This window comes from Furipterus horrens, unplaced genomic scaffold (assembly GCF_987537825.1).
Source record: "Furipterus horrens unplaced genomic scaffold, mFurHor1.1.pri manual_scaffold_5, whole genome shotgun sequence".
Classification (NCBI taxonomy): Eukaryota; Metazoa; Chordata; class Mammalia; order Chiroptera; family Furipteridae; genus Furipterus; species Furipterus horrens.
In genome coordinates, this window is record NW_028327175.1 from 184,461,020 (window position 1) to 184,474,302 (window position 13,283).

The following is a 13,283-nucleotide window of genomic DNA, read 5'->3' on the forward strand; positions in this document are numbered from 1 at the left end:
AGCCCTGGCCCCTGCATGACAGCAGGCTATTAAGAATTTGTAGAGCCACAAACCACAGTGGCCTCATCCCTTAACTGTGGAAAAGCCCAGGCTTCCCATGAGCTGGCCAGGGGAATGGGCTTCAGGAAATTTTCCTCTGAGGGCAGGAGCATTGACTTTGAGGGGAAGTGGGGAAGAATGAGGGACCTTCATCTGGGCATGGAGAAAGACTGAGGTGTTCATATAAGACACAGATCTCCATCTCTCTCCTTGGACATGGACATCCCACTGTCTCACATTCTCTTCCCCACTGATCAATAAAGCACAAACAACAAAGAGAAAGAAATCAGTTAAACTCCTAAAAATAAGTCAATCAAGCAGTGAAAGTTTCTGGTGTTTTCTCACACCTTGTGTGTTTTATTCTCACCAACAGTGAAACCATACACAATTAACTGAAGGCTTCCTTGTTGATAATAATTAAGCCTCTGCAGTGACAAGGTTCAAATTCTTTGTTGAAAGAAACCTTGCCATGCCGTACGTCTGGGGTCAGGTCAGAGAGCTGTAGGCAGAGAGTATTTTCAGGGTGTAGACACATAGATTCTTGAAGACTTGTTGACTGTTCAGGGGAGCACAGTCTAGATAGTGACAAGCAGAGCTGGTTGGTCTGATCATCCAGACATCAGTCCACGTTCAAACACCCTCTCCCCCAATGTAAATTCACCTATAACACTGAATATGCCCAGCGGCACCCAGAAGACTGCCCAATGTCCTTAGAGGGAATCTGTCCAAAAATACCCCAAAACAGTGATGCTATGGTGCTCATGGTGGTGGGTGTAGGAATAGTGCTAACCCATAATTAACTCTATGGTACTTTTAACAGCCACACATTACTTTCATACGTTCTTATTTTTATAAGGAAGGCAGAGTAAGTATTGTCCCTTATTTTTAGGACAAGGTAATTGTCTACATAAGGTCAAGGCTCTATAAGATAGAGGAAATGAACATATAGCTAATTTGAACGATAGCAGAAACGAGAAGTATCCATCTGTTTTCATGTCATTTCTTCAATTTAAACTGGGTTGTCTCCAAAATACTCAAAAATGTAAATAGCAAAGGTTGGGTGGCCTGAAAACTGGCCCCTCCATTAGAAACACTCCAGATACCCAGGCTAAAGAGATGTCCTTGCTGCAATTGTGACTTTTAGTCACTCTCACTAATCAAGTTATATCAGTGGAAACCAGGGAAATGTGCCCTTAATGTGAACAGGAAATGGGAACGTTTTAATTGGATTTGATAAAGTGGGAAAAACATAGGGAAAGGAGGAGGAAGGAAGGAAGTAAAGAATAGAGAACAAGTTAAGGAAGGAAGGAAGGGAGGAAGAAAGGAAGAGAGGGAGGGAGGAAGGAATGCAAGAAGGGAGGGAGGCAGGAAGGAAGGGTAAAAGGAAAAGGAAAGAGGAAGGGATGGAGGTGGAGGAGAAAACCCCAAAGAAAGCTAAATAATAACATATCTACCCCACAAATACAACACTGAGATATTAACATTTTTCCATTAGCATTTTCCTCTTCTCATTTTACTTTGGAAATGAATTTAATTGCAATCCTCATTTATTATGCATAGCGTATGTTCCTGTATATTCTCCTACCTTAGAACTTGATACTGCTTATCTCAGTTTTCTGAGGAAAACAAAGAAATGTTAAGTCAATGTGTTACAAACAGCTTTTTTATTATTTGGGATCCTGACATTTGTTTCTCTTTCAGTTGAAGGAGATGGGCTTTTTCTTTTTTGTAAAACAGCTTGCCTGCTCCTGAATGACACGCACTGAGTACTGCCAATGATGGGCACAATGGCCAGTGGTCGGAGGGGGACGGGACTAATTAACAATTGAGGATAAATGGAAGAGCCCCCCATGCGGTGCATTGACCCTGAATCACTCAGAAATGAAAGTGACTGCTGTTTTTCTTCCTAATTATTGGCTCAGTGTCTAGTAAATTAGTTTTGTCCTTGGATTGGAGTTTCATAATCATTTGTGATTTGACTTATCAGATGTATCAATCAGTTCAGTTCAAATGTCACTCAAAAAACTCTGAAGCCTGATTTGAATTTCCTATTACAGGTGGTGTTGCATTTCAGGCACACACACACACACACACACACACACATTCACACAAATACACACATACCGCTCAACATTGGTGAGTTTTTGATCCTCATTTTCTTGTAGATGATGTTACTAATGGTTAAGATTAAGAATCTGGGAGAGTGATAAAGTCTGACTATTTATTCTAGGAATTTAAACACTGACATTGTTTTCCTTGCTCCTTTAGGTCCCGTGGAGCATGTCCATCTCCGAGTTCCATTTGTCACCATAAGAAACAAGGAGGTCAACATCAGTGCAGTCGTGTGGCCCAGTCAACTGGGGACTCTTACCTACTTCTGGTGGTTCGGCAACAGCACGAAGGTTCGGCTCTTTTTGCCTGGTGTCTGATTAGATCTCTACTGAATTCTCCTGGGCTCCAGCTTCTGTGTGAATGTTGGGGACAGTGGGGATGTGGGCAAGAGAATGTCCTTAATGAAGCTATGAATCTACATAACTGAATACAACATAACACCCAGTTCATTATTATAATAGGGAAAGTTCAAATAACCCTAAGGAACAAAGACTACTTTGAGAAACTATACAAATCTGGTCATTCTTGCTCATGTGATCAATATTTCTAAAACTTCCTTTGCTCCATCTGTTTTAATCCTGGACTTTCCACTAGCTATATAGTACCAAGGAAGTCATTTAGCATTTCTGAGATTAAATAACTCCATTTTCAAAATGTCAATTAGATATTTAAATTTAGGCATGTAGAGCGAGTGGGACAGTGCATGTAAAGAATCTTTATCAAGACCTACTAAGTGTTCTCTGACGGCCAGGGTTCTTGTTAGACATGGCACTGATGTTGCTAAGTCACATAAAAAGGTACTAAAGGGGCCAAACTCTGGACTTTGCAGAACTCCCTGCCCCCAGCCACTTGTGATTGTGACACTTGTATCAAAATAAAAAATAAAAAATAACCACACTTGTATAACAGAATCTGGGAGCAGTTAGGCTGGGGGTCCCTCCATTCAGGGGCTTAATGTTCTTCTCTGTTCACTTCCCTTGGCCTTTTTGATGTGATTGGCATTGCTCACCTTCAGTCTCTACCTTTAGTTTTTTAAGTAATTTAAGAAAGCTGTCATATGGGACTTGGAAATGCTGAATATCTAAAGAGAGGGGTAACAAATACTCAATTGCTGGTGTAGTAATTCTTTAAAAACATGAATGGAACCATGCTGGTTTTGTTTGCTTGTGTCGAGATGACAAGAGAGCTTCAGCCCCTGCATGACATGAGTCAGAGAAACACGGGTCAGCGTCCAGCATGGCCACGTGCTAGCCATGTGAGTTAGGTCAAGATATTTGACTCAACATTAATTCACTCAGCTACACACTGGAAAGAATAATATCTGTGTCATCTTGATGGTTGCACAAACTAAGTAAGAGAATCTGTATCTGTTTGGCACACACTAGGTATTCACTAAATGGATGCTTTTCATTTTGTCCTAAAAACTCGGAGTTAGAATAGATTGATAAAAAGTAGAACTAGATTCATGGACCAAGAGCCCCTCTTCTCATTGCATTATTCATGCTATATACTTTCAGATTCATTTTTTAGCATAGGCTACTGATGTGCATTTCCGGGCTTATTAATCACCAGACAATAGGTATGGAGGTTAAATAATAAGATCCCCATTTGGTACATTAAAGAAGTAGCGCTCCCTGTGTGAGATGAGCATCCCAGGGTCAAACAGCTTGTTAATTGTAGAGTCAGACCTAAACTCCTGGTCTCCAAACTTCCTCCTACCATATACTGCCTTCTTCCTTAGCCCCAGGATGCTTTAGGTGCATCCCTCTGCCCCATGGAGGTTACAGAGTCTAAAATCTTGCTTCAAAAGCCAACAGACATGCAAGGTGAAGGAAAAAAAAATCATTTGGGGAAAGTAAGAAAGAGAAGAAATTTAAGTTAATTTCTCCTTTGATGATGTGAGGTTTTGGCTGTTCAGCCAGGGAATTCTTTCTGTTACTGTTCATTTAGTGATGATTTTTACTGAGAAACTACTGTTGTGCAAGGAGGGGAAGTTCTGGGTCACTATCAACACAAGGATTTACTCAGCAGCCTGCCAGGAACCTAACACAAGGTGTTTCTCTACAGCAGCATTTTTTTTTCTTCAAGTGCTAATTCTAAGAATTGAAATACAAGACAGCATCTAATAAATATTTGATAAATAACCAGAAAAGTGGATAAAGGGATTGGTGAGTCTTAAGTTCTATTTCTCTAATGATTATCTATGTTAGCTTGAACAAATCACCTGATGTAAGGCTCAGTGTTCATTTCTCTAAAGTGAGGATACTAATATATAATCCATGAACATTGATTTATTCTTTCAAGTGTTTATACATCTATCTAATCTATATTATGCCATGTAATGAGAGGGACATTTTTAAATTACAGAAGGGTATTATAGTTTTGTTTTTTTTTTTAATTTATAATGACATGAGGTGTTCCTTTGATTAGTAGTTATCCATCTCTAAACAGGAGCATGAAGTGCTGCCCAAATACCAAGATTTGTGAGGTCTCACTAGTTGGTTTTTGTTACTAAAGAAGCAAGAGAGTGATAATACATGAGAGGCATTAGAATAGAGTGGTTTTGAAATAAAACAAAAGTGAATTGGAGTCCAGACTCAGATTCTTCTCGGCTGTACGCCTTCAGTTAAATCTTATTGTTACTCTGCTCCTCAGTTTTGTTCTCTAGAGTGTCAGAGTAATTGTGGTAGTAACTGTACTCAAATATTGCTTTGAGGATCAAGTAAGGAAAGGTATGTAAAGTGCTTAGAATGCATCTAAGCATGTGAACGTATCAGAGCACAACAGCACCTACGTCTCAGTGAGAAGTCTGACCTGGTTCCACAGATTTCCCTCTTACCTTCAAGAATGGTTATTTGGTCCATTTGAAACAGATACATTTTCAGTGCTTTTTTGTAGCAGCATGCTAGGAACATACTGAGGTGGCCACAATATCCAATAATTAATTCAGTGACCACCGTCTTTGGCTGAGAAATGAATGAGGATTTTTGGTGTCATAGTGAGTGCTCCGATTTTAGAGCCACTTGGTTCCCTTTGACTAGCAAACTGATCGGTAAACGGAGCTAATAGTAATTTTAAGTATGTATTCCTAGTACTGCTTTGTATGAGTCTCTTCATACATATTAGTTTATTTAATCATTAGAACATCACTGAGAAAGAAGAAATTAGTCCAATTTACAGAGGAAACAGCCTAATTAGCTTGGAAGGTAGGGTTTTGTGTGTGTGTGTGTGTGTGTGTGTGTGTGTGTGTGTTGTGACTATGTGAATTGGACAGGTTCACTCAGGTATTTGAATTAAATTCTCTCTTAATACTAATAAATCAATACCCCACCCTTTAGGTCTAGCCCTCAGTTTGGTGCACTTGGGAATCAAAGAACATACACAGCATTGCCTCTACCTTCAAGGACATTACATTGCACACAGAAATCAGGATAAACACACATGCAATGATTATGATTGGTGAGCAAGTGTGGTATATAAGTAAATAGAAGGGAGCAAGCGTTCCTGAAATCTACATACGGGCTCATATACCTACCATCTTATCAGTGAGAGATGTGAAACTGAATCAGTAGCTCTATGGATCTTCTTCAAGAGCATATATTTTGTGTTCCATGTTGTAGGGAATACTGGGCAGAGTAGAGTCCAATTGTTGACTTCAAGAAATATAATATATTTGAGAATAGGAGGTTTGCATCTAAGAAAAGCTATTGTGAGGTCATAGATACTATAGATACTGTAAGGTAACGATACTATAAGGTACTATACTTAAGAATGTACCATTACTGGCCCCGTCCAGCAGCCTAGGGCGCTGGGCACAGAGTTTGTTGGTTATGGAGTCAGTCCTGTGGGAAGCTGGGCCTAAGCCGGCATTGAAAGAGCAATAGAACTGAGGCAGAGGGGAAGGAAAGGAATTTGCATGTAAGTAAGGCTTTGGGCATGGTTGTATTCGGTGTAGGCTGTAGACTGATTCAAACAGCCAGAGGATTCAGAAACATAAGCAGAATGGAGAATATAATAAAAGGTAGGAGGATAGATAATGGGTGGCGTTGAATGACATAAATGGAAGATTTTTATTTTGTTGTAGAAATTCAGATTTAGGATAGAATGATGGAAAGTAGAACCAGATTCATGGACAGTGATACTTTAAACACTGAGGCACTTTTGAGGAGTTTTTGGACGTGTGTGTGTTTGTACACATTTGAGAACCTTTTTTCCAAACTGAATTTTCACATTAACTCTATAAAGTCACAGATAATATTCTATACATACCATTTTGCTTTTTTTCCTTCTGTTTTTGTATGCATTTTGGAGATTTTATATAGTTTTTATTATAGTATATTCACATTACATATTCTGCCTTTTATACTTTAAATGATAAGCACTTCTGGCACATTACCATATAATCTGCTGAAGGTTTTAAGTAAGGCAAGAATATTGATTGTATAGCCTGTCCAATTTGAGAATGGCAGTTTTCATGAAGGTATACATTGAAATTGTACACATTGCATTATATTCAATACTAACTTGACATACTGTGTCTGGCAAACTGGTATAGGCTGCATCCAGAGATTTCCCCAAAGTTCCCTATTTCATTCATTGGTCAAGTGGAAATCTCAGCTATATAGTCACTCAGAGCTTTGTCAATTTCTTGCTGGGCTCAGTGGATAATATGTAACCTGTCACACATGAGGGATTCTCTTTGGGAAGGGGTATAGGGCTCAGCCTAGGCAGGACATGAGGTGTTATTCTAAGCAGCCTTGCTGTGGGCTGGCTCTGCAGCTTGGACAGAGACAGAGAAGTCAATCGGCTGACCGCCTGTTGGATTTGTGGGGCTCTGAACAGCCAGTTTGCTGGGATTAACAGAGGTCTGGCTTTAATAAAAAACGTCTGCTTGCCTAATAGATCCTGTAAATGAACCTTAAATACTTGATTTAATTTAGCGTTGTGCACTAGATATTGGTGACCAACAAAGGGCTCCAGGATCCTGTTGAATGTTTCGGCTTTGCATGGACGGTGATATCAGCTGTGATGTCCTAAGCGCTGATGAAAAGCAAAAGCAATTTGGAAAATGAAATTAGCTCCTGCTATTTCCCCAGCACCAAAGCCTGGGGCCTGCCTCCCAGAGACCAAATGTTACCTTGGCTGTGGCTCAGGGCCCTGCCTGGCTATGGAATGGCATTGTCCTTCCCACCTCAGTCAGCATTCCCTTGTCTTGCTGTCCTGCATCCTTGCTTGGCCCCTGGATCTCCTAGGGAAGCAACTAGATGAGAAGATCAAATCTGCTGGGATAAGAGGTATTCCAGTCCCCTCAGAAAGGAATGTCATTGCCCAGCATAGCACCAACCACCTGAATCTAAGACAAGAGGGGGGTGCAGAGAAAGGAAAGGGGTCCATACAGACCACTGAGAACTAAAGAAGATGACAAAGTTCTTCCCTGAAGAACCAACTATTAAGGAAGAAAGAAAGATACCCTGGTGGCGAGAGGCAGGAAAGAGGTGAGAGATAGCTGAGGCCAGTCATGCCAAAACAGAAGGGCAACATAATACAGTCGTGGTCAGAGGCAGGAATTCATGGAGTCAGGAAAATAAAAGCACTTTGATTATTCCTTTTTGCTTTTGTTTCTTTCCCAATATTTTATTATTAACAACTCCAGATATACACTAAAGTTGAAAAATTTTTATAGCGAATGTCCATATATCTACTACTTATAGAGAATTTTAAAGCAGAAGAAACCAGATTGTTATTTCACAGGCACAGCTGAAAATTCTGAGCTAGAAAGGAATTCCTGTCTTGCAGCAGGGACTCTGTCTGAAAGCCACATCTCTGAGCCTCTGCAGGGTTCTGGCCCCCACATTCAAGCCATGTTCAGTCAAGATGCATGTGTTCGGTGTGTGAGTACTGGCTGACACCCACCCTTCAAGCTCTCTGCACCCGAAATGACTACATTATTACCCTGTATCCCATTGCTGTCCTGGCATAGATAGGGGAGGGGCACTGCTCACCTGGGCTTGTGATTTCTCCTTATGAGTTGCCTTAGAGAAGCCTCCTCCATTAAGTCTTACCTTGCAAGCCCGGAGAACTTGACAGGGTGCTGACCTCAAGATGACCACTGAATAGTGACACCTTAATCTCAAGATCTTCATTCTCTTCTCTCCAATAAGCTCCAGATTTTATTAAGATCCTAATTCACAGGGAAAAGAGAATTATTCTCTGTTTTTATCCTAGACAAAACCTCATCTGCAACGGTAAGGAAAATAAAACAAGATGAAAAAAGATTAAAAATGATCGCAGATATGTATGTTTACATTTCTCAACCTATTAAAATCTTAGAAATGGCTTGTAATGGAAAACACAGATGTAATAAAATAAAAATCCAGTAGTATGACTGGGCACCCAACTTCTATATATATTCTGCTATCTGTGTAACAGTGTGCTAAGAGTGGGTGATATAGAAATCAATAAAATACAGTCATTTCTCTGAATAGTCTTATACTACAATGGAATACAGGAAGAGCAAGCAACATGGAATATTGGAGAAGAGAAATGATTTACTATTTCCATGGCCAATAGAAATAGGTTACAAAACTTGCTTCTACTTTGTCTCAGGAGAAGGAAAGGAATGACAAGGTGTCCAGTCTTCATCTTTCAAGATTAACATTTAACAGTGTATTTTGACGTTACTAATAATCTTCTTGGATACTGGATATAATCACAGTTTGGGGAAGCTGTGTAATTTTCTTTTTTCCTTCTTCAAGTTAGGATCCCTCCGAGATATGCAAATGCTATGCAGATTTTGACAGTCTGAAATCTACAGGAAAGGAGGAAACCTTGTATCACACAGATGATTAACATTGGCCTTTCTATTCTATTTAGCCCCTCATCACCTTGGACAGCAGCATTTCCTTCATGTTCCTTGCAGAGGGAACCAACACGATCACTGTTCAGGTGGCTGCTGGGAATGCCCTCATCCAGGACACAAAAGATATTGCAGTTCATGGTAAGCCCTGAAAATTGTCATTGTGATGCCTCCTCCTACCCAGCCTATCCCCGCTATCCACCCTAGTAACAACTGCTGACTGCTTTGGAAATTCACCAGGCTGTGGGAAAATTATGCATACCCACAAGAGATAGCCAGACCTTTTCCCTACCTTGTTCCTGAATACAGGCAGGGCTTATAAGAGAAGCAGGGCACAGACAGGCATTAGTTGTTTTCTGGGATGTGCCTGCATCACAGCCTAATGGTCTCCTTAGCTAGAGACTTATCGTAAGTTGAAATGATACTAAGCTGGGAAAACTGTCATAGAAGTATCTAGATCTGATGTCCTGTTGAGGTATCTACAACACACATATAGTACCCAGTCTTTGTGGGGATGGGGACCTGTGATTTCAAAAGTTAGAGGAGTCATGATACCTGACCTTGAAGAGCTCAGGGACTGAAATGAACTACAGATAACCTTTTTTTTTTTTTTAATTGGTAGAGATTCTAACATCATTGGCTGCAAAGGCTAAGAATATAAGGATGGAGCAGAGTGGTAAAAAGGGCCAGTATCCTGTCCTCAATCCTGGAAAACCATTCTTAATTTTTAAATTTATTTTAAATAAAATTGTGCTTTTTCCACCATCCCACACAACCCCCCCCCCCCCCCAAGCCCCTGAGCACAGCTACTATATCAGGGGTTTTCTAGAAAGTTGAACTAGCTTCTCTGGCCTTTTCCTGTGTCTACTGCAAACATGATACTCAGGCTCTCTCATTGGGCACCTAGAAGATTTGGTTAACTAAACATTTTTATTTAAGTGTAAGTATAACACAGAAAAGTACACATCGTAAGTGTTTTCGCTTCATGAACTACCACAAAGTGAACAAAGCTGTGTAACCACTGACCAGGTCAAGAAATTGAACATTACCCACACCCTAGATCCAGGGTTTCCATCTACTTTCTACCCCTCTGCAGGAATGCTAGCAGGATGGTCAAAGGAAATGAGAGAAGAACAAAAGATTTTCTTCTCATTAACCCCAACTTGTTAATGCGTTATCACTGGCTCAACATGACACCACCTACACTAGCAAAAGTCTCTTTCTTTGGGGATTTTATATTTATGTTTTATTTCAGGTAATATTCTTTTACAAGAGGGGCTTAAGATTTTAGGAACTAAGAAAAATAGTAGGAATATAAAATCTACTTCCAGTCATCAAATCCCACTTTCTTTCAAAGACCAAGGAACAGGCTGAAATGAAGGAATTATAGTTGAGGCTGCATGAAAGAGCAGCCCCTTTCCCTAAAACATGGTGATTGTGGAGTGTTCTTGCCTATCACATCCTCTCCCGGCATCACTCACACACTCTCTCTTCTTGCAGAATACTTCCAGTCCCAGCTGTTATCATTCTCTCCTAATCTGGATTACCACAATCCTGACATTCCAGAGTGGAGGCAAGATATTGGCAATGTCATCAAGAGAGCTCTGGTTAAAGTAAGTTGGCTTTATATTTGCTTAAATCTTTATGAATAAAGAGCCAGATGGTGTCTTCCAGAACACATTTTCATGTATTAAAATAACTATTCTGTAGTTCAATGAGGATTTTCTGTAAAAATAAAGGGAGAAAAGAATGAAAGGAATGAAGTAATGATGGAGGAGTAGAGGGTGGAGTGAGGGGACAGAGAGAGGGAGAGAGAGAGAGAGAGAGAGAGAGAGAGAGAGAGAGAGAGAGAGAGAGAGAGAGAGAGAGAGAGAGCAAGAGAGAGAGAGAGAGACCAAGACCAATGTTTGAGGATGGAAATTGGGCCCATATTTATCCCAGTTTTTTTCTAAGATAGTAACTTGATCCCTTTAATAAAGTAATGAGGAGCACTTATTGAGTCTATACTAATATCATTCACTTGACTGGCTTTTTGTTCACCAAAAGGGTTTTCTTAATCATTAGACTCTGAGACCACTGTTGGCCATATGTGGTGATCAGAAGGCAATGGGCCAGGAAACAGAGCATTCCAGCAGACTTTAGAGCATTAACCAAGGTCAGAGAAAGTTGAAAGGGTTGTGTTAACTCTTTGCTCAGAGCTAGGCCCTAGAATAGAATGATGAATAAAACATGGTCAGTTCTAATATGCAGCTAGTTCTGTGCTGAGGGCATGCCAGCATACCAAAAGGTCATGGAGAGAGGTGAGATTCACTTTATTCAGAACAGTGCAAACTTAGCACATATTGGTGATTCAGTAAGTACTGACAGACTATCAGAATGGTCTTTGTAGTAAATACTTGGACTATTTTAAAAGATAAATAGTGTTAGGATGGTATCTTTTAGGTAGAATGAACAGCATGTGCAAAGCTGTAGACTACTGAAAGAACACAGTATATTTGGAAAATGGCAGACTTAGTGTAGCCAGTCTTTAGGTGTTAAGAGCAAGGGTAGCTAATGGTGAGCTAGGATGGGTAAGTCATATTACGAAGGGTCTGAGAAACTAGAAGGAGTTTGATATACCACTTATAGGCCCTGGAAAGTGTGAGATGTATTGTTTTTTATTTTAGTAAAGATTCCTGACAATAGATTTATATTTCAGGTATCCATTCTGGTAGCAATACAGCGGATGGGTTCTCAGGTAGGAAGTAAATATGGCAGGGGAGGGATTTCACAAAAGATGACTAGTTATAATATTACCACAGTTATCCTAGCCAGAGACAAGAAAATCCTGAAGAGGAAGGATTCAAAGGCTGCTTGGGATATTGAACAATAGAATTGGTGACTTATAAAATGTGGTGTGGATGAGAGGGAGAGAGAGTCTCTGATTAAAGAGTAGGCGAGAGAAAGCCTTGCCATTAATCAGGATGGGGACTATGTAGGAGAAACATGCTGTGGAACCGTAAGGATTTGATGGACATGAGGAACAATTGGGTTAAGATAACCAGGAGAGCTGAAAATATAGATCTGAAGATCAAGCAGAAGTTTCAGCTGGAGGCAGAGATGTGGGAGCTGAGGCAATCCCCTTTGTGGGGGTATGGGAAAGGACAGACATGGATGCTGATGCTTCCCAAGACAAGAGGAAGCTCCAGGGACAGACATGGAGAAAGAACTGATATAAAGGAAGAAAAATAAGCAAAAGAGAATGACATGAGAGCATTCCTACAGGATGAACTTTGCCTGAAATCTTTTGACAAAGAAATTGTGTTCATAAAAAGAGATAACAATGAGGCTGTTCTTAGATGACTTTTGACTCTGAAATATCCAGAATTGTGTTGTCTTTTGTATAATTTTATTTATTAAAAACATATAAGCTTTCAAATAAATAACTTGGTAATTATAATAATAGTCCTAATAAATAATAATAACCAGCCATAGTTGATAGCTCAGTCTTAAATATCTCAAAGACAAATCACTCATGTGTCCCTTTGGATGAGATTAACTCTAGACACATAGCTCCAAGATCCCTCCAAGGTCCCTAACTGACTGATTGATGCTCCTCAAGATGACAGTTCCCTAGGACAAAGGGTCACACCAGCCACGGTATTCACAGGCTTAGCCACTTCATTCTGTGGGGTAATTGTCTGCATTTTGTTCTCAGCCTGGTCCCTGGAGACTTGTTTCCTCTGACTGGTTAGGATAAGGCCTTCCTTCCCCACACCCCTGGCCACGGAGACTTCCAGCATGCTATACTGAGGCCTCTGGCAAAGCCAGCTAAGGTCCCAAGGCGAGGCCTCTCTGCTTGGTGGGCTCTTTAGGTCTCTGATTACTGCTTATTACTTCTCAAGCTGACTCTCTTAATCTTTGTTGTCACATTTCCAAGAGTCAACTCCAATTTCTATGCCTAGTTCCAGAGCTGAGCAAATGGGCAACAATGAACCCCTCCACTTGTATTCAATCCCGCAACTACTTATTGAGTCTCTACCCTGTCGGGCATCTTTTGAACAGTGGGGTGACCACAGAGCCCCTCAGGAAGGTGTGGGCAAACAGACGCTAAGAGGCTATCAGAGAAAGGGCTGTACTGATGGGCGTACTCACCTCTCACAGGAAACATGATCCAAGTCCCCACAATGAGGTGGAGGTAGTATTCTGGGAGGGCACAGGGAGAGAAGCTGAGATCATTATAAAGGAGGTGGTATTTCTGCCAAATCAAAAACTACGTTGTCATTTTTAAATCGGC

General features: G+C 40.5%; 1 protein-coding gene across 1 annotated transcript in view; it reads left to right on the forward strand.

Moving 5' to 3' along the window:
- SORCS3 (sortilin related VPS10 domain containing receptor 3) overlaps window positions 1-13,283 on the forward strand; it is a 550,161-nt gene that overhangs the window by 524,679 nt on the left and 12,199 nt on the right. The window contains exons 20-22 of the mRNA XM_090279550.1: window positions 2,308-2,441; window positions 9,025-9,148; window positions 10,508-10,620. Coding sequence (XP_090135676.1) covers window positions 2,308-2,441; window positions 9,025-9,148; window positions 10,508-10,620 — 371 coding nt within the window. The remainder of the gene's footprint in view (window positions 1-2,307; window positions 2,442-9,024; window positions 9,149-10,507; window positions 10,621-13,283) is intronic.